At 41.7% G+C, this 27,382-nt stretch overlaps 1 protein-coding gene across 2 annotated transcripts in view; it reads right to left on the bottom strand.

Moving 5' to 3' along the window:
- SHISA3 (shisa family member 3) overlaps positions 1-27,382 on the bottom strand; it is a 147,210-nt gene that overhangs the window by 20,871 nt on the left and 98,957 nt on the right. Inside the window, exon 1 of one of the 2 annotated variants that reach the window (XM_056557228.1) lies at positions 10,114-11,014. The exons of the other annotated variant lie outside the window; for it this stretch is intronic. Within the exon in view, the coding sequence (XP_056413203.1) occupies positions 10,114-10,378 (265 nt within the window). The 5' untranslated portion in view covers positions 10,379-11,014. Of the gene's footprint in view, positions 1-10,113; positions 11,015-27,382 lie in introns of those variants that run through there. 2 annotated transcript variants of the gene reach the window in all.

The following is a 27,382-nucleotide window of genomic DNA, read 5'->3' as shown; positions in this document are numbered from 1 at the left end:
CTGTTTTTGCACTTTCGTTTTTACCTCATAATTTAAAAATTATAACCCTTTCAATTTACCACCTAAAAATCCATATTATGGCTTATTTTTTGCGTCGCCAATTCTACTTTGCAGTGACATTAGTCATTTTACCCAAAAATGCACAGCGAAACGGAAAAAAAAATCATTGTGCGACAAAATCGAAAAAAAAACGCCATTTTGTAACTTTTGGGGGCTTCCGTTTCTACGCAGTGCATATTTCGGTAAAAATTACACCTTATCATTATTCTGTAGGTCCATACGGTTAAAATGATCCCCTACTTATATAGGTTTGATTTTGTCGCACTTCTGGAAAAAATCATAACTACATGCAGGAAAATTTATACGTTTAAAAATGTCATCTTCTGACCCCTATAACTTTTTTATTTTTCCGCGTACGGGGCGGTATGAGGACTAATTTTTTGCGCCGTGATCTGAAGTTTTTATCGGTATGATTTTTGTTTTGATCGGACTTTTTGATCCCTTTATTCATTTTTTTAATGGTATAAAAAGTGACCAAAATACGCTTTTTTGGAATTTGGAATTTTTTTGCGCGTACGCCATTTACCGTGCGGTTTGATTGATATATTTTTATAGTTCGGACATTTATGCACGCGGCGATACCACATATGTTTTATTTTTTATTTTTTATTTTTTTTACACTGTTTTATTTTTTTTATGGGAAAAGGGGGGTGATTCAAACTTTTATTAGGGAAGGGGTTAAATGACCTTTATTAACACTTTTTTTTTACTTTTTTTTTTTTGCAGTGTTATAGGTCCCATAGGGACCTATAACACTGCACACACTAATCTCCTAACTGGCGTGTATTAACACGCCTGTGATCAGCATTATCGGCGCTTGACTGCTCCTGCCTGGATCTCAGGCACGGAGCAGTCATTCTTCAATCGGACACCGAGGAGGCAGATAAGGGCCCTCCCGGTGTCCGGTCAGCTGTTCGGGACGCCGCGATTTCACCGCGGCGGTCCCGAACAGCCCGACTGAGCAGCCGGGTCACTTTCAGTTTCACTTTAGAAGCGGCGGTCAGCTTTGACTGCCGCTTCTAAAGGGTTAATACCGCACATCGCCGCGATCGGCGATGTGTGGTATTAGCCCTGGGTCCCGGCCATTGATGAGCGCCGGGACCGACGCGATATGATGCAGGATCGCGGCGCGATCCCGCTTCATATCGCGGGAGCCGGCGCAGGACGTAAATATACGTCCTGCGTCGTTAAGGGGTTAACTTTCTGACACCAGTTGATTTGAAAACATTTTCTTTCCTCCGGCGCACCCCTTTAATTAATGCTAATGGGCTAGTGGTATATGTTGGCTTACCTTTCTATGCCAAGCCACCACTGCTACATAACAAATTTAGAGATCCCCATTGCAAATCCTTTGCTGTCGTTGAGATGCATCCACTGCAAACACAGGTAATGGTGTAATGAAATGGTTCCCAATCAGGGGAGCCTCCAACTGTTGCAAAACTACAATTCCCAGCATGCCCGGACAGCCAAAGGCAGGAAGCACCCTGGTTGGGAAACACTGGTGTAATGCATTATACCTGCTTTGAAGAAACCGCACATAGAGGCATAAGCGCCCTGAGCCTGGGACAATGCGGTGACAGCATGGATAGGACTGTGACAACGTGTTATAGTGGACACGGTATTAACCCTTGTATTACTGTATCACAGACGTTAACGATGCTATAACATAATATGCAACCGAATCTTTTGATTTGTTACTCGACTCTCTCCCATTTCTAAACGCTGTATTAGACGCTCAGTAAAGTCACATTCTAACTCATGCGCCTCTACTATTCATTTCATGGAGGCAGTTTCCACTCTCTGAATGCATGACTGGCTTCCTACCGCTCCACATCTGTCTAGCAGCACAGGAGTTAAACACGTCAGACAGCCTGGTTTCTATAAAGTTTGCAGGGCCAATTTGACACATTCCAAGTAAAACATCCCACTGAAGTCGGCCTACCGCTATGCTGCTTTACTGACTCCTGCTTATACACTAGAACAGAAGAGACTGTTACCAGCTTTAATGTTATATAATGACTGTGCAAATAACATCCCTCTGGATCAGTGTTTCCCAACCAGGGTGCCTCCAGCTGTTGCAAAACTACAGCTCCCAGCATGCCCGGACAGCCAAAGGCTGTCCGGGCATGTTGGGAGTTGTAGTTTTGCAACAGCTGGAGGCACCCTGGTTGGGAAACACTGCTCTATATAGAAAGCGTATTGCCTTCAATAAGCCGCTGAGCAATACGGCGTGTTTAGGGGGAGTATGCCTTCTACTTGGGTCATGGGAGAAAAAAATCAACCGAATGCAGTTTGGAACCCCATAGGGAAATACAGGAGGGGAGAAAGAATACAGACAGAGTATAGTGCAAAGTGGGTTCATGATTATTGCTTATGACTTAAATAGGCGCTGCACAGATAAATAGAGCAAGTGAATATGAAAAACGTTGTACTATATCTTAATAGACAAAAATGATTCTTTCTCCTGTTCCTCATCTTCTAAGTACGATTCATAATACTAGTGTCTTATGTTGCAAAGGGGCCTATGAGCCACTGAGACACCATGATCCCAGTGTAGTGGTCTCCAAACTGTGGCCCTACAGATGTTGCAAAATTACGCCTCCCAACAAACTTTGGCCCTCCAGATGTTGCGAAACTACAACTCCGAGTATGCCTGGTCTCGCAACGTCTCTTCTGACACCTCTGTCCATATCATGAACTGTCCAGAGATGGAGCAAATCCCCATAGCAAACCTCTCCTTCTCTGGACAGTTCCTGCCACGGACAGAAGTGTCAGCAGAGAGCACTGTGGTCAGACAGAAAAGAACTACACAACTTCCTCTGGAGCATACAGCAGCTGATAAGTACTGGAAGGGTTAAGATTTTTTTTTTTTTTTTAATAGAAATAATTTACAAATCTGTTTAACTTTCTGGCACCAGTTTATTTGAAAACAAATTGTTTTCCACTGGAGTACCCCTTTAAGGCAACCTGACCATATAAATAAATAAATATATATATTTGTTTACACATTTTGGGGGAAATTTATTAAGGTTGTAACAGTTTTCTTGTGAAGAAATGTTGGCGCATGCCGTGGTTTCCTCAGAAATGTTAAACTTTTTCTGCGCCACTTTTTTCAAACCTGATCTGAATTAGTGGGAGCAGGAGTGCCCTCCCCCAATCTGACAGATTTAACATCATTTTAGAAAAAGTCTTAACTTTTCCCTAATATAAACACCATCTCATAGCTGGCGTACAGACAGTAAGACACGTCATCATGTGAGAGGGCTTTAAAGGGGTACTCCAGTGGAAAACTTTTTTTTTTTTTATCCACTGGTGCCAGAAAGTTAAACAGATTTGTAAATTGCTTCTATTAAAATATCGTAATCCTCACAGTACTTATTAGCCACTGATTGCTACAGAGGAAATTCTTTTCTTTTTTTGAACACAGAGCTCTCTGCTGACATCATGACCACAGTGCTCTCTGCTGACACCTCTGTCCATTTTAAGAACTGTCCAGAGTAGGAGAAAATCCCCACAGAAAACATACGCTACTCTGGACAGTTCCTAAAATGGACAGAGATGTCAGCAGAGAGCACCGTGGTCATGATGTCGGCAAAGAGCACTGTGGTCGTGATGTCAGCAGAGAGCTTTGTATTCCACAAAGAAAATAATTTCCTCTGTAGTATTCAGCAGCTAATAAGTACTGGAAGGATTAAGATTTTTTTAATAGAAGTAATTTACAAATCTGTTTAACTTTCTGGCACCAGTGGATTAAAAAAAAGAAAGAAAAAGTTTTCCACCGTAGTACCCCTTTAATACATTCCTTCCTTTTGTGGCTACAGCTGCTACAGTGGCAGACCCAAGTGTCTCCATGGTTACAGACTACAAACAAACCCTGAGTGTAGTCTGATCCTGCAGCCATGTGCTGCTTCCTTTCACCTCTACTTGCTAGCCTATCTGTAACAAAAGAGGGGTCATATAGAAAGTCTACAGAAGTCTATATAAAGGATCTGCAGGCCAATATTTAGCAAACAGCGTGTCTCCAGCTGTTGCAAAACTACAACTCCAAGCATAGAAAGTCTACAGAAGTCTATATAAAGGATCTGCAGGCCAATATTTAGCAAACAGCGTGTCTCCAGCTGTTGCAAAACTACAACTCCCAGCATAGAAAGTCTACAGAAGTCTATATAAAGGATCTGCAGGCCAATATTTAGCAAACAGCGAGTCTCCAGCTGTTGCAAAACTACAACTCCCAGCATAGAAAGTCTACAGAAGTCTATATAAAGGATCTGCAGGCCAATATTTAGCAAACAGCGTGTCTCCAGCTGTTGCAAAACTACAACTCCTAGCATAGAAAGTCTACAGAAGTCTATATAAAGGATCTGCAGGCCAATATTTAGCAAACAGCGTGTCTCCAGCTGTTGCAAAACTACAACTCCAAGCATAGAAAGTCTACAGAAGTCTATATAAAGGATCTGCAGGCCAATATTTAGCAAACAGCGTGTCTCCAGCTGTTGCAAAACTACAACTCCCAGCATAGAAAGTCTACAGAAGTCTATATAAAGGATCTGCAGGCCAATATTTAGCAAACAGCGAGTCTCCAGCTGTTGCAAAACTACAACTCCCAGCATAGAAAGTCTACAGAAGTCTATATAAAGGATCTGCAGGCCAATATTTAGCAAACAGCGTGTCTCCAGCTGTTGCAAAACTACAACTCCTAGCATAGAAAGTCTACAGAAGTCTATATAAAGGATCTGCAGGCCAATATTTAGCAAACAGCGTGTCTCCAGCTGTTGCAAAACTACAACTCCCAGCATAGAAAGTCTACAGAAGTCTATATAAAGGATCTGCAGGCCAATATTTAGCAAACAGCGTGTCTCCAGCTGTTGCAAAACTACAACTCCCAGCATAGAAAGTCTACAGAAGTCTATATAAAGGATCTGCAGGCCAATATTTAGCAAACAGCGTGTCTCCAGCTGTTGCAAAACTACAACTCCCAGCATAGAAAGTCTACAGAAGTCTATATAAAGGATCTGCAGGCCAATATTTAGCAAACAGCGAGTCTCCAGCTGTTGCAAAACTACAACTCCCAGCATAGAAAGTCTACAGAAGTCTATATAAAGGATCTGCAGGCCAATATTTAGCAAACAGCGTGTCTCCAGCTGTTGCAAAACTACAACTCCTAGCATAGAAAGTCTACAGAAGTCTATATAAAGGATCTGCAGGCCAATATTTAGCAAACAGCGTGTCTCCAGCTGTTGCAAAACTACAACTCCCAGCATAGAAAGTCTACAGAAGTCTATATAAAGGATCTGCAGGCCAATATTTAGCAAACAGCGTGTCTCCAGCTGTTGCAAAACTACAACTCCCAGCATAGAAAGTCTACAGAAGTCTATATAAAGGATCTGCAGGCCAATATTTAGCAAACAGCGTGTCTCCAGCTGTTGCAAAACTACAACTCCCAGCATAGAAAGTCTACAGAAGTCTATATAAAGGATCTGCAGGCCAATATTTTGCAAACAGTGTGTCTCCAGCTGTTGCAAAACTACATCTCCCAGCATAGAAAGTCTACAGAAGTCTATATAAAGGATCTGCGGGCCAATATTTGGCAAACAGCGTATCTCCAGCTGTTGCAAAACTACAACTCCCAGCATAGAAAGTCTACAGAAGTCTATATAAAGGATCTGCAGGCCAATATTCAGCAAACAGTGAGTCTCCAGCTGTTGCAAAACTACAACTCCCAGCATAGAAAGTCTACAGAAGTCTATATAAAGGATCTGCAGGCCAATATTTAGCAAACAGCGAGTCTCCAGCTGTTGCAAAACTACAGCTCCCAGCATGCCCGGACAGCCTTCGGCTGTCCGGGCATGCTGGGAGCTGTAGTTTAGCAACAGTTGGGAAGCCACACATTGGGGAACACTGACTTTACAAGGTAGCTACCTCCAGTAGGTGGCACTAGTGAGACATTGTTCTTCTCCCTCCAGTCTACATATTAGGGGGGTTGTTTATGGCCCCAGGAAAGCTAATAACAGCAACCTTATTAGACGCAGACATATCCGTGACTCCCTTCCACTCACTGTATGTAGCCTGTTAAGTCATATAGCGATGGAATCTGTGGCCTAGCTTGTTATAAGGCCATTAGTGTGTTTGGATATCTGTTCTAGGTATATAATAAAAGGATATTATTGTATGAAATTCAATCTAACATTATCAGGCATAGTGCTACTTCTGTCACTGAGCTTAAAATTAATAGCCCTTTGCACTGTACATATTAAAATCCGCTTCAGACGGGGCATAAAAGGCGCTCCGCTGGGACTATTTTGCTGTGAAGTATTGTACAGGAGGTCTGGGTATAGTATTACAGGCCTCACCCTAGGTAATTTGGTTAGAGCAGTACACATTGCTGCACAAGAGATTCTATGCATTGCTTAACTCAAGTGCTTTTACCGAAATTTACGACTGACTGAGGCTGTGCCAAGGGCTCACAAAGAAAAGATTATTATAATATTTTTTTTTTTTTAGATGATTTTTGGGATTTAGATCAAGATATAAAAATATACAGTACTTGCATAAATACCGCAAGGCGGTATATAAGAAAATCTGCGATACAGAATGATGTATTTGTCAGATATATATATATACACACGTGCACTGTATGCACAAGGAGCAGAGCGGAATTTGTCATTTAAAGGGGTTACCCAGGAAAGAACTTTTTTATATATATATCAACTGGCTCCAGAAAGTTAAACAGATTTGTAATTGACTTCTATTAAGAAATCTTAATCCTTTCAGTACTTATGAGCTTCTGAAGTTAAGGTTGTTCTTTTCTGTCTAAGTCCTCTCTGATGACACCTGTCTCGGCTAATGCCCAGTTTAGAAGCAAATCCCCATAGCAAACCTCTCCTAAACTGGGCGTTTCCCGAGACAGGTGTCATCAGAGAGCACTTAGACGGAAAAGAACAACCTTTACTTCAGAAGCTCATAAGTACTGAAAGGATTAAGATTTTTTTAATAGAAGTCATTTACAAATCTGTTAAACTTTCTGGAGCCAGTTGATATATATATATATAAAGTTTTTTCCTTGAATACCCCTTTAACTCTTTGAGACTTGATGGACTGTGCAAAGTGATAATTCTAGGTAAATCAGCAGTCCCATGTAACCCCAAAGACGACAAAGCATGGTATCACATTGATTTTGAAGTGAAAAGTAATCGGAAAACCTATTCATTCCATAAAATGTCCTCTGCAATGATGTCACTGCTTACACGTATACAGGAGGAGGGCTATAAAATACATTTTCTTCTTTAGAATATATAATGGGTTTTGTTTGTTTTTTACCTTAGGTCGCAATAGACTTGGTGAAGAACCGGCTTTATATTACAACAGTTCAGCAGGTGGGAGGCAAACCAGGAATAATATAGAAAGATATAGGAAAATCGTGCATATTTGCTGCCTAAACCTTTTGGGGACAGTGGGTTACCCGGTACCAAGGTGTCAGGGCCAGGGTTTCTATGGGGAAGATTTATCAAAACCCGTCCAGAGGAAAAGGTCCCCAGTTGTCCATAGCAACCAATCAGATCGCTTCTTTCATTTTTCAGAGGCCTTTTAAAAAATGAAAGAAGCGATCTGATTGGTTGCTATGGGCAACTCAGCAACTTTTCCTCTGAACAGATTTTATTATATCTTTCCCTATGACCCTTGATCACCACATATGATGGTTTGTTAGGCCTCATTTTCAGGCCAAACCCAAATATATCAGTAGTTTAAAGCGCGCAACTCTGTATGGCTGTAGAGCTGGGTGAAATGACAGGACTTCCCTAACCTCTACTGTCCAATGAGGATGAGCTGTACTACAGAGGCAGATAGACACGAGAGAGAGAAATAGAGATAGTGATAGATAATTAGATAGACAGTGATAGATAATTAGATAGACAGTGATAATTAGACAGTGATAGATAATTAGATAGACAGTGATAATTAGACAGTGATAGATAATTAGACAGTGATAGATATGAGATAGATATGAGAGACACATAGATAGATATGAGATAGATATGAGATAGATATGAGATAGACACATAGATAGATATGAGATGGATATGAGATAGATATGAGATAGACACATAGATAGATATGAGATAGATAGATATGAGATAGATAGATATGAGATAGAAACATAGATAGATATGAGATAGATAGATATGAGATAGATAGATATGAGATAGAAACATAGATAGATATGAGATAGATAGATATGAGATAGATATGAGATAGACACATAGATAGATATGAGATAGATAGATATGAAATAGATATGAGATAGATAGATATGAGATGGATATGAGATAGACAGATAGATATGAGATAGATAGATGGATATGAGAGATATGAGATAGATAGATAAACACATAGATAGATGAGATAGATAGATAGACACATAGATAGATGCGATAGAGAGATATGAGATACAAGTGAAACTTGAAAAATTAGAATATGGTGCAAAACTCCATTGTATTTCATTAATGCAACTTAAAAGGAAAGGAAGCATGAAGTGCTCTAAAATCTCCTGGTAGACGGATACGTTGATCCTGGACATAATGAAGCACAGTGACCAACACAGCAGATGACATGGCTCCCCAAATCATAGTAATTGGGCGGGGGCTTTGGTGTAAGCAATAATCACCACAATTATGACAAATCACGGCTTGAACTATCTTGCTTTGCATGTAATGAATCTCACATATATTAGTTTCACCTTTTAAGTTGCATTACTGAAATAAATTAACATCGCACTATATTCAAATTTTTTGAGTTTCACCTGTAGATAATAAATAGATAAATGTTTCACCTGTAGATATGAGATAGATAGATATATCCAAGAAAGATAGTTACTAAATAAATAGATACAAGATAGATAGTTAGATACAAGAAAGAGCGAGAGATAAATAATGGATGGATAGATAGATAATGTGGATAGATAGATAATGGATTGATGGATAGATAGATAATGGATTGATGGATAGATAGATAAATAGATAATGGACTGGTGGATAGATAGATAGATAGATAATGGATTGATGGATAGATAAATAGATAATGGATTGATGGATAGATAGATAATGGATTGATAGATAGATAAATAGATAATGGATTGATGGATAGATAGATAATGGATTGATGGGTAGATAGATAGATAATGGATTGATGGATAGATAGATAATGGATTGATTGATAGATAGATAATGGATTGATGGATAGATAGATAATGGATTGATTGATAGATAGATAATGGACTGGTGGATAGATAATGGATTGATGGATAAATAGATAATGGATTGATAGATAGATACATAGATAGATAGGAGAAAGATAGCGTTAAATCCAGATAGATAGACAAAGGAAAATTTCAGAATGATCAAATCAAATGAATGCATTTCACTTATTTCTAAAATGTATTAGAATGTTCTGTAAATTATTGGTCAGTATTTGGACTTGTATGTATCAACCAATCTGAGTGTTGGACACCGTTTTGGACTTACTCCTGTCTCTCTATTTTCCTGATTATCTATACATGATCATCCATTAGAAAGACCTGTCATATGTTTCGGACTCTTCTGTAAGTTCCTGCTGTTCAGTAAAATATTGCTGTTTTATTATCTGTACTTGAAGAAACGATCTGCCTCTAGGTTACTCTCCTGGATGGTGACTACTGGTAATGCCCTTCTTTATAGCAGCCATAGAGGTAGGTACCAATCTGCTCCATCACTTCTGCACAGTAGTGTCCAATAAGGTGTAAATGTATACAATAATTAGAAGCTGGTTATACTGTTTCATCTGTGGCCAGCCATGTGTTTATGACATATTTTTCTAGTGTGCTGGGACTTGTAGTGCCCACTAGAGTTATTCCAAGCTGTAGTGCAGTTTTTCAACCTGTGTGCCACAAGCTGTCGCAAAACTACAACTCCCAGCATGCCCAGACAGCCAAAGGCTGTCCGGGCATGCTGGGAGTTGTAGTTCTGCAACAGCTGGAGGCGCACTGGTTGAAAAACACTGCTGTAATGCATTGATACTCACGTGCAGTGACTCCAGTATTCTCCAGCTCCCTGTCATTGGTACAGCTGCCTTGTTCCAGTCTAGCATCTGACGCAGCACAACAATAGCGCAGGGAGCAGGAGCCGCAGCAGATAGTAGCATCTGCAGTATCAAAATCCTCCGGACACTGGAATCCCGCCTGGTAATTTCCAGCAGCATCCACCCAACCATGACAGTACTCCCCCTGTGCCCTGGCATTTCCCCAAGTAAAGAAGAAAAGCATCAAGTAGCATCCCAGTAACCTCATAGTTATTCCACCGCAGCCAAACTAAGGATAAGAAAAGTGTCAGGGTGCAGCAGCAGAAGCTAGATATGGATTCTCCTAGAAATCACCCACAGCTCCATATACATGGCAAGCAGGTGGGCATGTGGCACAGGAAGAGACTGTCAGATCCTTCAGCCCAAAACTAGTCCAGCACATCCAAGACATAGTGTTTCTTCTCTGATCTTGTGTTGGTCTCTCAAGCCTGCATGGTCAGAATTCAAGGGTTGTCCTCCAGGGCAGTGATCTCAGGACATGGCATACTGGGTGGCACTGCTATGGGGTTCCTTTTGCTCCAGAGTTTGGGTGATGGAGTTTTTTTTCCCTCTCATTTGCAGTCAGCTTCTGGTGGTCTCTGACTTCTGCAGAGCAAAGAAAAGCAGGTCAGGATTCACAGAGCGACTTGCAGAGTTCTTTGGAAATTCCAGTGCTGAGCATTGATTCCAGGACCTGACATGACTGCTCTCTGCTGCCTATACTGTAGCTGTATAAGAGCTGGCTAGGGGGGCTGGGGGTCTATCTCAACTTGAGGGTTGCTCCTGCCTTCTCTCATGTGCATACATCCTCTGGTGGTCTCCCTCTGTGCATGTCTGGCAGCCTGCTAGAGCCCCCCTGGCTGTCACTCCCAGCCCCCAGGGTCACAAGGCAGCTAATGAGAGGAGCTCCCTGCCACTCACTACTAGCCATTGTCACCAATATAGAGGCTGAGCTCTGCCTCCCCTGGGAGCCCACTCACAATGGAATCCGGCATACAAGCCCCCCTCATTACTCACTATTTATTTCTAAATGCAGCCTAATTTGAAGTGGGTTTTGCTGAAAGAAGAGAAAGCTCATTCATCACTCCCGAGGCAGTTTCCTTTACATTTACAACGTACCCTAAAGCCTATATATATATATGTATATATAAAAATGGATATATATCAGGCTGATAGTGGTGTCATTGGATTTGTGGTTCCCGGAAATAAATGTTGAACTAATCCCTCGCACCAATTTATTATAGACACTCGTAAATGCAAATAAAAATGGATGGCAGCGCTAAATAATTTATAGGAATAATGTATTAGAGTGCGGGTGACCACCTGGTGCTAGATTATCAGCAGGGATCCTGCCAGCTTGAATTTTCTGCTTTTCATTCCAATGGATTTTCTCCCCATATGTATTTTGTTGTCTGTAGTTACAAGAGTTAATTAGCGCTGATACTATCGGCGGCTCCAGAAGGTCAGCGTAATGAAGGTCAAGTGGTATTGCCTCCTGTATTAGTGGCCTCCCATATTAGCCGGCAGACTTTGCATTGCAAATCACTTTGTTCATACAGGACACGGGAGCTGCATGTGAATTGTTTTATTTTAGGGCCTTGGAGGCACCTGATAATATCCAAGGGCAAAGCAAGTCATTATGAGGCCTCGTTTAATAAGCAGGAAGCATTGCAGGCCTGAGTAGGGGGACTGTGGGGAACGGGACTGCTAGTTTTCTGCACGTTGCTGGACTCGAGCAGGTTTTTTATTGTTGTTTTGAAAGAAAATTAGCAAAAATAAATTATTGCAGGGTGGGACTAAAATGACAGAGGTGCATCCAGTCCGGAGAACCTTAGGGGGCCTTTAGGTCTATCTGCCACATATAAGAAGGTCAATTCTATGAATTTCGGTATAATAAGCTTTGTGAATGGCTGGTATAGATTGTGCACTGGAGCCCAGAAGCTTTACATTACACTTCTGAATAAATGAATGTAGGCATAACAATTCTCTAATGTCTGGTCATCAAGCTGCGGATCATAATGGGTGCCAGAATTTATCTGCTTTTTTACATATATCCAGTGCGTTTTGCAATACGATGTCTGTTAGTGCTAGCCAAAGAAGTTCACTGAGTCAGTCATTACTAGCCAGTGGCACTGCAGTAGTGGGTTCCAAAAACATCTTGCCTCGTATGTATGAGCATTAACAATTCCTGTGAAGATCTATGGTTTACACAACAGTCAGCCGGCATCAGACCAACTCCATTTACAGATGCCCACTCAAGTGAGTGCAGTTCATAGGTACCGATACCATTCCATGTGGGTGCAGTCAGGGGTGCTTCTGCCAGGAGGAAAGTTGAAGGACTCCCCTCAGACAGCACCACTTAGCATGGGAGCTGTCATATAAAAAAACATGATCAACGAGTGGGACACAGCCTAGGCTGGTTTGCTTGTTATCTAGGCACTCCAGGACACATGCCTATATGCAAATAGATGAAAGCTGTGTAGGGTGTAGGCTGCAGGCAACTTCAAGCTGTGTCTAACACTGGGAGCAGAATGTGTGGAGCGTACTGGTGCAGACAACGTAACTAGTCATCGGCGCCTACACGAGAAAGGAGGAGGAAGCATGATTTTTTTTTACACAATGTTGGCACACATTATTTATGGGAAAGGGAGAGCTATTATGGGGAACATACCTGCCTGATATAGGAGAAACCTACCTAATAGGAAACATACCTGCCTACTGGCGGTGCTTCAGCCTACTTATTAGGGGACATAATTGCCTACTGGGGGAGCAACCTGCCTACTGGCGGTGCTTCAGCCTACCTAATAGGGGACATACTTGCCTACTAGGGGAGCAGCCTACCTAATAGGAGATATGCCTGCCTACTGGGGGAGCTCTCTATCAAATAGGGAACATACCTACCTAATGGGTTACATACCTGCCTACTGGGGGAACTACCTGCCTGATAGGGAATATACCTGCCTACTGGGGATCTACTTGCCTAATAGGGGGCATACCTGCATATTTGCCTACTGTGGGCAGGGGAGGTACCTACTTAATGGGGCCTTTTCACCTCCTTTGGGGAACCAACCTACTAGGGAGACATACTTACCTAATGAGGAACTTCCTAGCTGCTGTGAGGACATACCTAATGGGGACATTCTTAACTACCCACTTTTCTGTACAGGGCACCAAATGAGGCATTATTACCATGTGCGGGTTTGTTGATTTGCCTTTTGTATAGATGGGATGGGGGCTGGAAAAGTGCAGAGCCTAAGATATTTGGCAGATTTTCAAGAGACAAGTTGTAGCCAAAAGCAGTCTTCATGTTGGTGTGGGGCAGTAGAAAAAAGAAAAGTGAACGACTGCGATCATAGAAAATGTCTTCTATGAGTCACCATGTGTAACTGCACTGTAATCACTTATAAGGTCTGAAGAGCCTGTGTGGTACTAGTTTATGATCAGTGTATGGCAAATGATATTAGTATATAAATTGTAAGGTTTTATTCAGTTACAGTGTTACTATTTGTAATGTTTGTCTGTGGATAGTGATTTTTCTTTAGTATGGTGGTAATATTCAGTCACTATGTAGTGGCAATTTGTGGTCATGGTGCAGGGGTATTATATGTCTGTTGTATATTGTAATCTTGGTCTCATTATACTGGATTTGGTCAGGAACAGTATGATGGTAAACTGTATGGTGCTAATATTTGTCGATGTATACTGGCATTATTGGTGATTGTATGAATTATTTAGAGGTTTACAGTATTATCATACATAGAAGATTGTTGTCATGGAGGTAGTTATATTATATCATTATGTGCTTTTATTTATTGATTTATCTGTGGCTGCATTTAACCTAGCCTAAAGTAGCAGCGTTGGGTTTTTTCTGTGCTGTTTATTTAAAAGGGTATTCCAGGATTTGTTTTTATTTGACTATGCTACAGGGGCTGTAAATTTAGTGTAGTTCATAATATAGTGTCTGTACCTGTGTGTTTCTCACAATTCGTCTGTGTTTTTCACCCCAATATTTATTTTTAGCAGCATACAAAATGACTGTTGTCTCAGATTTTTCCCAGGTTGCAATGCGGCCGAGACCTGACTCACTGTCTCAGCTGATGACAGGGAGCCTGTCTGCTTCAATGGGTGGAGTGATCGCTTTGTGGGAGAGAGATCAAACTGCAACTAATGCAACAGCTGTAGGCACCCTGATTGAAAACCACAGGTCTTTTGAATGGATGCAGCTCATTTATGTTTACATGGGTGGGGTGGCTGATGTGTGGGAGGGAGGAAAATGGAGTTATGGGATTTGTAGTAAAAAAAAAAAAAAAAGAAAACTAAAACAGGAAATACCAGTTCACCAAAAACTAGCCATAGTGTTATGGTAATCTCACAACATAGCCATTAACCCCAAGTCAAGCGCAGATCCTTCCTAAGCATGTCCATTACTGTCTGCCAGGTAAGTACTAAAATCCCCTTATGGTGGATAACCCTTAAAACTATGAATCATAGACCATAATTATGTAGCCCACTGAAATTTTTGTAAGATTGTGGCAAGGAAATTTTGTGTTAAGTTTATTTGGTACACAGTCCATAGATTTGGTACACAATGTGGCGCTAATGCATTTCAAGCAGCTAACTCCGGACAATGACAAAAAAGCCAACACAGCTGGTGAGATGGACTTTCTACTCTCTTAGAACACACATGGAAGGCAAATCACACAGGCTGTAAATATGGAGTGAAGCAGATACATGGAAGTTTACAGGGCAGAATCACATGGGCTGTGTGCAATGGTAGAGATACCAACATATGCAAAAATATTTTTTTCCATGTCGAAGATGTTAGTAGCCTTTAAATACAGCTGAGTTGGCCATTCACCGTCAGTATGTAAGTGTTGATTCATTCCCTACCCTAGATCACTACTGAAGACCACAAAGGAAGCTACCGTTAAACACTTTAACATCATAAACACTATGGGTACCAGCATTACCCCTCCACAGACCAAAAATTACAGAAAAGATTCCATATTTACTGGTTACTACAAGGACAGGTTAAACATCTATTCCCACCATGATGCAGATCAGCCACAATGTTATATTGGGGAGGTCACACAGGTGCAAAATTCTGATAAACAACCACTCCCACACCTACTATTCTCGAGGGAGATATCTGCTTAATATAATAGTTTGCACACAGATAAGGCATACAAAGGGTGCAAGTTGCATGATAGCATGCAGTGCACCATGCTGGCCTACAACCTATTAGTGATGCCCATACTATTCGATCAGGCGGGCTGCCCAGCCTCTTTTATGTGCACTCCACACATGGCTTCCCCAGCATCACAAGGCTAGACGCCAACATAAAAAATATATATAAACTCCATAGGGTCCTTACACTAACATAGGATCCCTACACTAACATTATAGAAAAAAAATCACAGAAAAAAGGCCATTCTTAAAGTGTACATGTCAGAACCCATCCCCAAGCCACCACCCCCCAAAAAGATTTTTATTTCTTGCTCAGTACCTCATCCTGATCACGTACATTTAATTTTTATGTGTCTATGACCTATAATTCTCTCAAAATTACCTTTATTTACTTGCTGTCATTGTTCAGTGAGGTTTCTGTCCATACAGAGGCATGGGGCGTGTCCCTCTCTTCTCCTCACTGTCATAACTCCTCCCCCTCCCTCACTCTAAGGGCCGGGAGCAAGCACAGCAGCTCTGGACCTGCCTGCAGCCCTGTCAATCACTCATGGTGTCCATGACAAGTCGATAACCACTGGACACTGCAGGACTGTTTTGTGTCCCAGGAGACAGGGGGACCCCTAGTGGCCACTTTTTTTAGAGGCTTTTTCAGTATGAAATACTGAACATTTTCTGATAAAAGCAATTGCAAAACATGTTGTTTTTGTATGCTATATAACATATCAAAAGTTATTGTATCTGACAGTGCCCATTTAATGGTTGCTGATACAAGGGCAGGTTAGACGCCAACAGTGGGGGCTGTTATCCATCTTACCCTGTGTCCAAAAAAGTGACATGAGCTGCCAACTCTGCTCTATATGGATGTGATAATTGTGCGGTCACTCATTCAGTTGGTTTCTTAAAAGGGATTCTCAGATGGAAAACTATTATATATATATATATATATATATATATATATATATATATATATATATCATTATTATTATTATTTTTTTTTTTTTTTTTTTTTCAAATCAACTGGTGCCAGAAAGTTATAGATTTGGACAGTTCCTGACATGGACAGAGGTGTCATCAAAGAGCACTGTGGTCAGACAAAAAAAAAACAACTCAACTTCCTCTGGAGCATACAGCAGCTAATAAGTTTTGGAAGGATTATGATTTTTACATAGAAAAGTAATTTGCATATCTGTTTAAAGGAGAACTCCAGAACATAAAAATTGTCCCCCATAGTGCCGGCAGTAAAAAAATAAAGATGTACATACCTTCCACCGGGGCCTCCGGTAACCGGCTCCGGTCTCCGCCGCGATCCACTTCCTGGTTGCCGGTGATCAGATGAATCAGCCAATCACCAGCTGCAGCGCAGTCTGACTCGGACGGCGATAGGCTGAGCGGCAGTGTGACGTTTTCGGCCCCGGCCGCAGGTGCCAGTGTATTGAAGAATTTTGTGTCCTGAAGCGTTTTCACACTGCCGCTCAGCCTATCGCCGGCCGAGTCGGGACTTCGCTGCGGCTGGTGATTGGCTGATTCATCCGACCACCGGCAACCAGGAAGTGGATTGCGGCGGAGACCGGAGACGGTTACCGGAGGCCCCGGGGGAGCGGAGGAAGGTATGTACATCTTTATTTATTTTACTGCCGGCACTATGGGCGACAATTTTTATGTTCCGGAGTTCTCCTTTAACTTTCTGGCATCAGTTGATTTAAAAAAAAAAATATATAGTTTTTCAGTGGAGTACCCCTTTAAGGAATCTGAAGGATAGAATGCTAAGGACTTTCTTTAATAGGTTCATGTTGAAGATTCCAAATTCCTACCATGTAGATCAGTGTTTCCCAACCAGGGTGCCTCCAGCTGTTGCAAAACTACAACTCCCAGCATGCCCGGACAATGAATATCTTTGTGGCCTGGCAAAGATATTCATTGCTCTGGTCAGGGCCGGATCATCATTGGCGCAGGGGGCCCTCGTCACATTCGGGGCATCCCTGTGTCCCAAAAAATCTTTTCAGGACACAAGGATGCCCTGGTTACCTCTCTGCGGCCCCGCGTTAACTTTAAAAATGCAGGGGCTGCCGGGAGGTAGCGCACGCAAGGATGTCACTGCACCTAATGTATACTGCACCTAATGTGGGGAACTATACTGCACCTAATATGGGGGAACTGTACTGCACCTAATGTGGGGAACTATACTGCACCTAATATGGAGGAACTGTACTGCACAGTCTTGTGCAGGGGGACAGGGTCTTTTGCAGGGGGGTATGGGGTCTTGTGCAAAGGGGGCATGGAGTGTTGTACAAAAAGGGGCATGGGGTCTTGTGAAGGGGGGTCATGGGGTTATGAGGTCTTGTGTAGGGTGGGCATGGGGTCTTGTGCGGGGGGGGGCATGGGTTGTTGTGCAAAGGGGACATGGGGTGTTGTGCAGTGATTTTTGCGGCCCACATAAACTTAAACCTTGTTTTTTTGGCCCATGTTAGCCTTTGAGTTTGACATGCTTGATGTAGGAGAAAGAGGCCTGAGAAAATGGGACATCTGTTCCCATGCGCTTTCTGACCTATTCTTAGTGGTCGGGATAATAGGCAGCTACTTTGGAAGAGAACTTGCTCATTAACAGGACTGTATACAATGGCTACACTCATACTTGTATGCATGGGAAATTGTTTTGTTGTAACATGCAAAATAATAATAGCAAACCTTTTACTTGAAGGGCCCTTGAGGTTCCTTAAGTTTGTCAAAAGTCAGAAAGCTTGTGCCATGAATTCCCCACAATGCTACTGAATGAGCAGAAACACTGGGTATTTTAATGACCTGCGCTGGGCATTTTCTCATCTAGTCAATCATGTTTCATTGACGGTTCCTCAGCTGTCACCGCGTTTCCAAACTCTTTACATAAAGACTCACATATAGTCTCATTACAGAAGGAAACGAATTCCAGGGACTTTCTTAGGGATTTCCAATGCAAGCCCTAGGGTCCTTTACAGAATGACAATCCATGTCCCATTACACTGACAATTCACAGTCGCGTTGTTCATGACAGAGTTTATCTAGATAATGCCCGTCACATTTGAGACAATTTTAGAATGCCGGTTCCTCTTTATACAGCCAGATAAAGTTGACCTTAAAAGTTCGCCAACACTGTAAATACATTGCATTAGGTACCCTGTACTTATCCTGAGTTATAGTCTAGAGCAGTGAATCTCAACCGGTGTGCCACGGGATTTTGCCACCAAATATATATGTTTTTAAATGTACTGCCCCGGCCTGCGTGCCTGTGACTCACAGCACTGGCGCCGTAGGGGGGGGGGGGGAGGGAAGCTTGTGCGTGCGCACACAGTGTCCCCTCCCCCTTGCAGCACAGTGATTAAGGCCGAAAATGGTGACCTGCCGGAGAGGAGAAGAACTGGCCGTGGAAGCTGCGCAGCATTCCCATGCCGGCTTGCAGGTACTCTACTCTTTCCAACCCTGTATTACTCCTTCCTACCCATGTCCCCCCCCGTCACCCATGTCCACCCTCCTGTCACCCATGTCCACCCCCATTCACCCCTCTGTCTATTTGTCACCCCTTTTTTTTTATCCCCCTTGTCATCCTTGTCCACCGCCCTCTTCACCCCTCAGTCCTTTTGGCACTCCTGTCCACCCCCTCTTTTACCCACTTGTCAACCCTGTCCACCCCTCTGACCCCGTCTCCCATGTCCACCCTCCTGTCATCCATGTCGACCTTGGCCGCCCCTCTGTCACCCCTGTCCATCCCCCTGTCACCCATGTTCACCCACCCGTCTGACCACCCCGCAGTCTACACCTGTCACCCACGTCCACCCCCCTATTCACACCCCTGTCCCTTTATCACCTCAGTCCACCCCTCTCTGTCACTCATGTCCACCCCTCTTTTACCCCCTTGACCACCCCTCTGACCTCCTGTCTCCCTTGTCCACCCTCCTGTCATCCATGTCCACCTTGGCCACCCCCCTTTCCACCCCTCTGTCACCCCTGTCTATCCCCCTGTCACCCATATTCACCCCCCCCATTGTCCACCCCTCTTACCACATCCTTGTCACCCCCTGTCCACCCCCTATTCACCCCTGTTGCCCCTCTGTTACCACCTTGCCACTCCTGTCCACCCCTCTGTCACGCCCTACGACCCCTCTGCCACCCCTGTATACTTCTCTACTTACCCGTCACCCATGTAGACTTTTCTACACCCCTCTATTACCCCCTTTACACCTATACGCCCCAGGGAAATCTGGTGGCTGATGCTGGAAAAGTGCGGAGCCTAATAGGTTTGTTTTGCAGGTTTAACAGTGAAATGGTGAAGATTTGTGGCGATGATGGCCTGGACCAGATGGAGAACAAAAGGGAACAATGCTGATTGGTGAAGATGTCATTTGTGAGTTGCTGTATAATGCAGCACTGTAATCTACATACCCACAGATAAATAGATATTGTGCATCGCGGCTTTTTCCCTTTTTTATTTTTTTTTGCTCATCAACTTCGGTAGGGGGTGCCCCGCGAAAAAGAAATTTCAGAGGGGTGCCACGAGCCAAAAAAAGGTTGGGAAACACTGGTCTAGAGTCCAGAGGTGTATCTATTATTGTGCTAGTTGATCATAGTTACAGGGAATAGTATTCACAGGTATTGAAAACAGTTAGCTCTGCCTATACAGGGCGTAGAGATTCCACACATATTAAAAACATGGCAAATACAAAAATACATAAAATGTCAATAACTCGTAACCAAATCTAACCTATGATTCATGCCTTTCGGGTACGAGGTATTAAACATGAGAATCCAGAAACCTTCACGGTTCAGCAATTTTGCCCGTCTGTCTCCTCCTCATAATGGTTTAGTAACCCTTTCAATTCCACTGATCACAATGGCACGGACATCACCTGAGTGAGTGTGCAATATGCTTGGAGACATTAGAAGGATTTCTGGTAACATGAGTGGCTCCACAAATATCTTCCCGTAATCTATCTTTGATACGTCTACTAGTACATCCTACATAGAGTAAATTGCAACTTGTACATTGTATATAATAAATAACTTATGTTGTGTTACAGTTTATAAAAGATGGAATGACATACAATGATCCCGCAATAGTTTCACTGATTTCTTTGGTCTGATTCATAAATGCACAGCAATCGCATTGGTTACCACTGCATTTAAAGCAACCCTTCACACAAAACCACGTATTCTTAGTGTTATCCTCCTGTACATGCGAGGGTGCCAGAATAGATTGTAGATTTGGAGGGCGCCTCGCAGAAAATCTACAACCTTTACAGATAACAGATTTCAAGGTAACATCTTGTTTTATTCTTACTGTACTGTTTACTAAAAGTCGTAACAAAGGTAACTGACTCCTCTTTCGGCTGTTTAGTTTTCTGGCTTCTTCTATGTTTAGATTTATTTTCACATACAGCAATGGCCGTAAATGTTGGCACGTCTGAAATTTTTCAAGAAAATTAAGTATTTCTCACAGAAAAGCATTACAGTAACACGTTTTGCTATGCACATGTTTATTCCCTTTGTGTGTATTGGAACTAAACCAAAAAAGGGAGGAAAAAATGCAAATTGGACATAATGTCACACAAAATTGTGGAAAAATAAGATTGTTTAAAGCATGTGATGATAAAAATCACATATGAAAGCAGATAAATAGGAGAAAAGTTCACTTAGTCTTTGCATTGTGTGTCTGTGTGTGCCACACTAAGCATGGACAACAGATAGAGGAGAAGAGAACTGTCTGAGGACTTAAGAACCAAAATTGTGGAAAAATATCAACAATCTCAAGGTTATAAATCCATCTCCAGAGATCTAGATTTGCTTTTGTCCACAGTGCGCAACATTATCAAGAGGTTTGCAACCCATGGCACTGTAGCTAATCTCCTTGGGTGTGGACAGAAGAGAAAAATTGATGAAAGATGTAAATGCAGGATAGTCCAGATGGTGCATAAGCAGCCCCAAACAAGTTCCTAAGATATTCAAGCTGTCTTGCAGGCTCAGGGAGCATCAGTGTCAGAGCAAACTATCCATCGACATTTAAATGAAATGAAACGCTATGGCAGGAGACCCAGGAGGACCCCACTTCTGACACAGAGACATAAAAAAGCAAGACTACATTTTGCCAAAATGAACTTGAGTAAGACAAAATCCTTCTGGGAAAACATCTTGTGGACAGATGAGACCAAGATAGAGCTTTTTGGTAAAGCACATTATTCTACTGTTTACCGAAGACGGAATGAGGCCTACAAAGAAAAGAACACAGTACATACAGTGGAATATGATGGAGGTTCAATGATGTTTTGGGTTGTTTTGCTGCCTCTGGCACTAGGTGCCTTGAATGTATGCAAGGCATCATGAAATCTGAGTCTTAGATTACCAACAAATTTTGGGTTGCACTGTACAGCCCAGTGTCAGAAAGCTGGGTTTGCGTCCGAGATCTTGGGTCTTCCAGCAGGACAATGACCCCAAACATGTGTCAAAAAGCACCCAGAAATTGAGGGCAACAAAGCGCTGGAGAGTTCTGAAGTGGCCAGTAGTGAGTGCAGATCTAAATCCCATTGAACATCTGTGGAGAGATCTTAAAATTGCTGTTGGGAAAAGATGCCCTTCCAATAACAGAGACCTGGAGCAGTTTTCAAAGGAAGAGTGGTCCAACATTCCGGCTGAGAGGTGTAAGAAGCTTATTGATGGTTATAGGAAATGACTGGTTTCACTTATTTTTTGCAAGGGGTGTGCAACCAAATATTAAGTTAAGGGTGCCAATAGTTTTGTCCAGACCATTTTTGGAGTTTGGTGTGAAATATTGTTCAATTTGCTTTTTTTCCTCCCTTTTTTGGTTTAGTTCCAATACACACAAAGGGAATAAACATGTGTATAGCAAAATATGTGTTACTGCAATCCTTTTCTGTGACAAATACTTAATTTTCTAGAAAAATTTCAGTGGTGCCAACATTTACGGCCATGACTGTAGAAGATCCTCTCTACTCGTAGTTTTAACTTTATGCATAGCGGAGACAATCAAATTATTAGGGTAATTTCTTTGTTTTAATCGTTCTGATAGTTTTATACTCTGATTAAAACATCGCCTTATAGGTAATTTATTTGTAGCAAAAGAAACTGCTCCTCGGCAGAGATTTTTGAATCGGAGAGTATAAAACGATCAGAACGATTAAAACAAATAAATTATCCTAATAATTTGATTGACTCCGCTATGAATAAAGTTAAAACTATGAGTAGAGAGGATCTTATGTGTGCAAAAAAATCTAAACTATTGTGGGATCATGTGGCTTAGTGTGAAGGTTTGCCTTAAAGCGCAACTGTCATGAAATTTTGGTGCAATAACCTGCACACAGCCTTTGTACTGTGTGCAGGTGGTGTGTATAGCAATATTTTTACCTGAAATTTGGCGGCTTTATGACTGCAAAAAAGGCTTTTATTGAAAGCCACTGACGGTCGGATAGGCGTGGTGAGGTACGCGATGCCCCGCCGCCACCAAGCCCACCCCGATGCCTACCCGTATGTCTGCGCTGAGACCTCTGCGTGATTGACACACAGGTCCCAGCGCATTCGCTCTTCAGCTAATCTAACATGCGCGCCGCTGTGTGCCATCCAGCAAGCGATCGCTCCCGCCGCCGTCTTCCTCCTCAGTGCGCCTGCGCAGAGCAGCGCACAATCAGGTTAGTTCTCGATACTAGGTGCAGAGAGGAAGCGCGCTCTCTGCACCTAGCACTGCTCAGGCGCACTGAGGAGGAGGCTTGCTGGATGGCACACAGCGGCGCGCAGGTTAGATTAGCTGAAGGGCGCATGCGCTGGGACCTGTGTGTCAATCACACAGAGGTCCCAGCGCGGACATATGGGTAGGCGTAATGGCGGCGGGGCATCGCGTACCTCACCACACCTATCCGACCGTCAGTGGCTTTGAATAAAAGCCTTTTTTGCAGTCATGAAAGCCGACAAATTTCAGGTAAAAATATTGCTATACACACCACCTGCACACAGTACAAAGGCTGTGTGCAGGTTATTGCACCAAAATTTCATGACAGTTGCGCTTTAAATGCAGCGGTAACCGATGTGGTTGCTGTGCGTTTATGAATCAGACCAAAGAAATCAGTGAAACTAATTCGGGATCATTGTTTCCATCTTTTATAAACTGTAACACAACATGGGTTATTTATTATATACAATGTACAAGTTGCAATTTAGGCTATGTAGGATGTACCAGTAGACGTATCAAAGATAGATTACGGGAACATATCTGTGGAGCCACTCATGTTACCAGAAATCCTTCTAATGTCTCCAAGCATATTGCACACTCACTCAGGTGATGTCAGTGCCCTTGTGATCACTGGAATTGAAATGGTTACTAAACCATTATGGAGGAGGAGACAGACGGGCAAAAATACTTAACCATGAAGTTTTCTGGATTCTCATGTTTAATACCTCGTACCCGAAAGGCATGAATCATAGGTTAGATTTGGTTACAAGTTATTGACAGTTTTTTGTATTTGCCGTGTTTTTAATATGTGTGGAATCTCTACACCCTGTATAGGCAGAGCGAACTGTGTTAAATACTTGTGAATACTATTCCCTGTATCTATGATTAAGGCCCGGTAGGGCAGAAATGTGTCACAGGGGGAGGTTTCTGACCTTGAACATGTTGGATTGCATCTTACTTTGTTTATGTAGATTTTAATGGATTAAATAAATGGACATTTTACCAGTGCTGTGAATACCATGGATTCTATATCCTATATTAATCTTTCTCTGCTACCCTCTATGAAATGTTATTGTTATTTCCCTATACTGGACGGTTTTTGGTGTAAAGACCACATGCCAAAAAATGCAAAAAAGAAGGGAAAACTCTTCACAGAGACAGAATGTGCAGTGGGTGCTGGGAAGATGTATGATGTGAAGAAGCCAACAGATTTGTGAATCCAGCAGTGAATTAGAAAACAGTATATGACATGGATGTAATAAAGTCCCAGCAAAGGATAAGAAAAAATCAAACGGTACCAAAAAATACAATCTCCAATGACCTGTGGTAACATTTTCGAATCGATTTGCTCTTACTATTGAAGGACACCTCATGAAGTTTACTTGCTTGAGAAATTGTGTAACAGTCGCATTGGGATGGGATCACATTGGACCATGGGCCCTGTTGAGGTTGGCAGAGTAAGTAAGATATATAAGACAAGGTAGCTGGGAGTGTGTAATGCCTACTAGTGGAGAGAATGGAGGGCAATAGAGAAAGATGGTGCTGCTGCTCTAGTTGTGGCTCATTTCTTCACACCACCAACCCCTTGCAGAACTTTATGGATATATATATATATATATATATATATATATATATATATATACACATATTTACATGGCTAAAGCTCCTTGATAGCAGCCACACCTAGTTCACATGCTTCAGTAATGCTCCATACTTGCATAACAATGCTTCAACTCGGAAAGAACTTTTTATATGTTGTAAATGAAAGGCCATGCCATAATACAGGGTTCCCAATCACTTGTCAATCATGAGCCAAAATTCTACATATAGTGTAAAATAGCGCTGTATATGTATAGATCTTATCCCAATGTTATCTGCCAGTAATATGGTTCATATATTGAAACCAAGTTGTATAAATACCCATCCCCAGTTGCTAGTGTATAACAGTATCTGGAGCTGCTAACAGCTGGGAAATCACATTTAGATGGCATAAACATGACAGAGTGAATTTGACCTTATTTTAGTCTGTATATTCTGAGAACATATAATTTGGCATAAGAAGAATTTTAAGAACACAAGTGGAACCACCAGCATGGAGCCTATACATGTTACAAATTGACCATGAAGTCCAACATCTGCATCCAATTTTTTTATTTCCATATTTCAGATTGAGCATGAAGCCCATGGCTCACAACATCCAGAACACCAGGGAGCTATCAGCTTCACTATACATTACATAATAAGATGTTGGGTTCACTTTTTCCCATACCCCCTTAGTTCTCGGCGTGAGATGAACTGCATGATGTGTTCAAAAGGCCTTATTTCTAACATTAAATGAACCGTGATGAATTCATCTTGCATGTTGACAATTTCATTTACCATTGTTTTAATAACTCCATCTTATCCGTAGGGGAATCAACCTGCTGAGAACTGATGTAAACTTCTAGAACCGAATGGGGGCTCTGGAAAAAACATACACGGAATTCAACTGAGCCGATGAGAGTCTGTTTTATGAGCTATGCCGGGGACATTGGTAACAATGCAAAGTTAATGACAGCTTTCACATAGTGGCCTGGAAATGAACAAGCCTGAGATCAAGTGTAAGTGTTCAGGGAACTGGTCTCTGTAGACTTGATAAATGTGCTACCCATTTTAATGAATAATTTCCTCTGTCTAAACGCTGCTTTTTTACGTGCAGCACAGTATATATTACAACAATAATACTTCTCGTGACTGTTCATTTTCACTGTTTTGACATTTTTTTTTTCCGTTCAGTCATCATATGGAACGTTTATTGCATTTTACCAAGGTCAAGACACTACCGGCCGCGTATAAGTATATTAAATAAACATCCCTTTAAATAAGGAAACGCAAGCAAAGCCGACAATTACAGCAATTGACATTACTTCTCTCCTGTAATATACATATGTGAAAGGAAGGACGTCCCCTGGGGTGGATAAAGTAATAGTCCCTGAAGTAAATGCCACATAAAGCTGTTATTCGGGCAAAAAAGATAATAAAACAAAAAGTACAATCTGCTTATTCATATCCCATATGATCTATACATCAATACAGAGCAAGTGTAAGAAAGATTATAAATGTAGTGTTAATGAAAGAAATACAGAGATTGAAGACTGGACAAACATTGTTTAAGTCAAGAGGATTTGCACATCCTTAATATTGTAATATACAAAGAAAAAGAAAATACAATACTTTGTTTCTATTGAACTGAGAAAATGCAATAAAGCTGTCAAGTTTAGAAATAAATGTAGGGTTTGAATCAAGGTCAGCTATGGGAAATTTAAGTTCAATCTGCAAACTTCTAAGATACATTTTACATTTGCCTTTTCATTGTATAAAATAAGGCTACCCTTAATGGTAATTTGTCACCAGAAAATGACTTATTGTTTGAATCACGTTTTTATCTGAAATATATTTTTAATAATTGTTGGCGATTTATTTTAATTTTCCTTTATTTTATTCTGTATTTAAAACATTCTGGCCACTGAGCCTAATAACAAGCCAGCACTTCCTGTTGGAGAATAATAACATTGCTGGTTATGTATACTAGATTTATAGGGACAGAACGTTGATCCAGGGATTTATTCTGATGCCATATTTGGAGTCGGGAAGGAATTTTTACCTCTAGTATGAGGGTTTTTTGCCTTCCTCTGGACCAACTCAGTAGGGACCCATTAGGGTTATAGGTTGAACTTGATGGACTCTGGTCTCTTTTCAACCTTATGAACTATGTTACTATGTTCTGTGTAGAAAACTTCCCATCAGTGCCCTGATTATCTTCACAGACAGAATTACAGTGAGAGTTGAGATTATATAGATAGGAGGGAATCATGCCATTGGCAATAGGTGATGTCCAAATCTCACGGTCTGCACGGGTCACAAAGCATGCCTAGAAAAATTCCCAATACAGTGGGGATCAAAAGCTTGGGCACCCCAGGTAAAAATTTGTATTAATGTGCATAAAGAAGCCAAGGAAAGATGGAAAAATCTCCAAAAGGCATCAAATTAGAGATTAGACATTCTTATAATATGTCAACAAAAGTTAGATTTTATTTCCATCATTTACACTTTCAAAATAACAGAAAACAAAAGATGGGGTCTGCAAAAGTTTGGGCACCCTACAGGATTTACAGCATGCACTGCCCCCTTTGCAAAGCTGAGACCTGCCAGTGTCATGGATTGTTCTCAATCATCATCTGGGAAGACCAGGTGATGTCAATCTCGAAGGTTTTAAATGCCCAGGCTCATCTGACCTTGCCTCAACAATCAAACTTATGGGTTCTTCTAAGCAGTTGTCTAGAAATCTGAAACTGAAAATAG

Source organism: Hyla sarda, chromosome 1, assembly GCF_029499605.1.
Source record: "Hyla sarda isolate aHylSar1 chromosome 1, aHylSar1.hap1, whole genome shotgun sequence".
Classification (NCBI taxonomy): Eukaryota; Metazoa; Chordata; class Amphibia; order Anura; family Hylidae; genus Hyla; species Hyla sarda.
The sequence above is the reverse complement of the archived record's forward strand: the minus strand, read 5'-3'. Positions and strand labels throughout refer to the sequence as shown.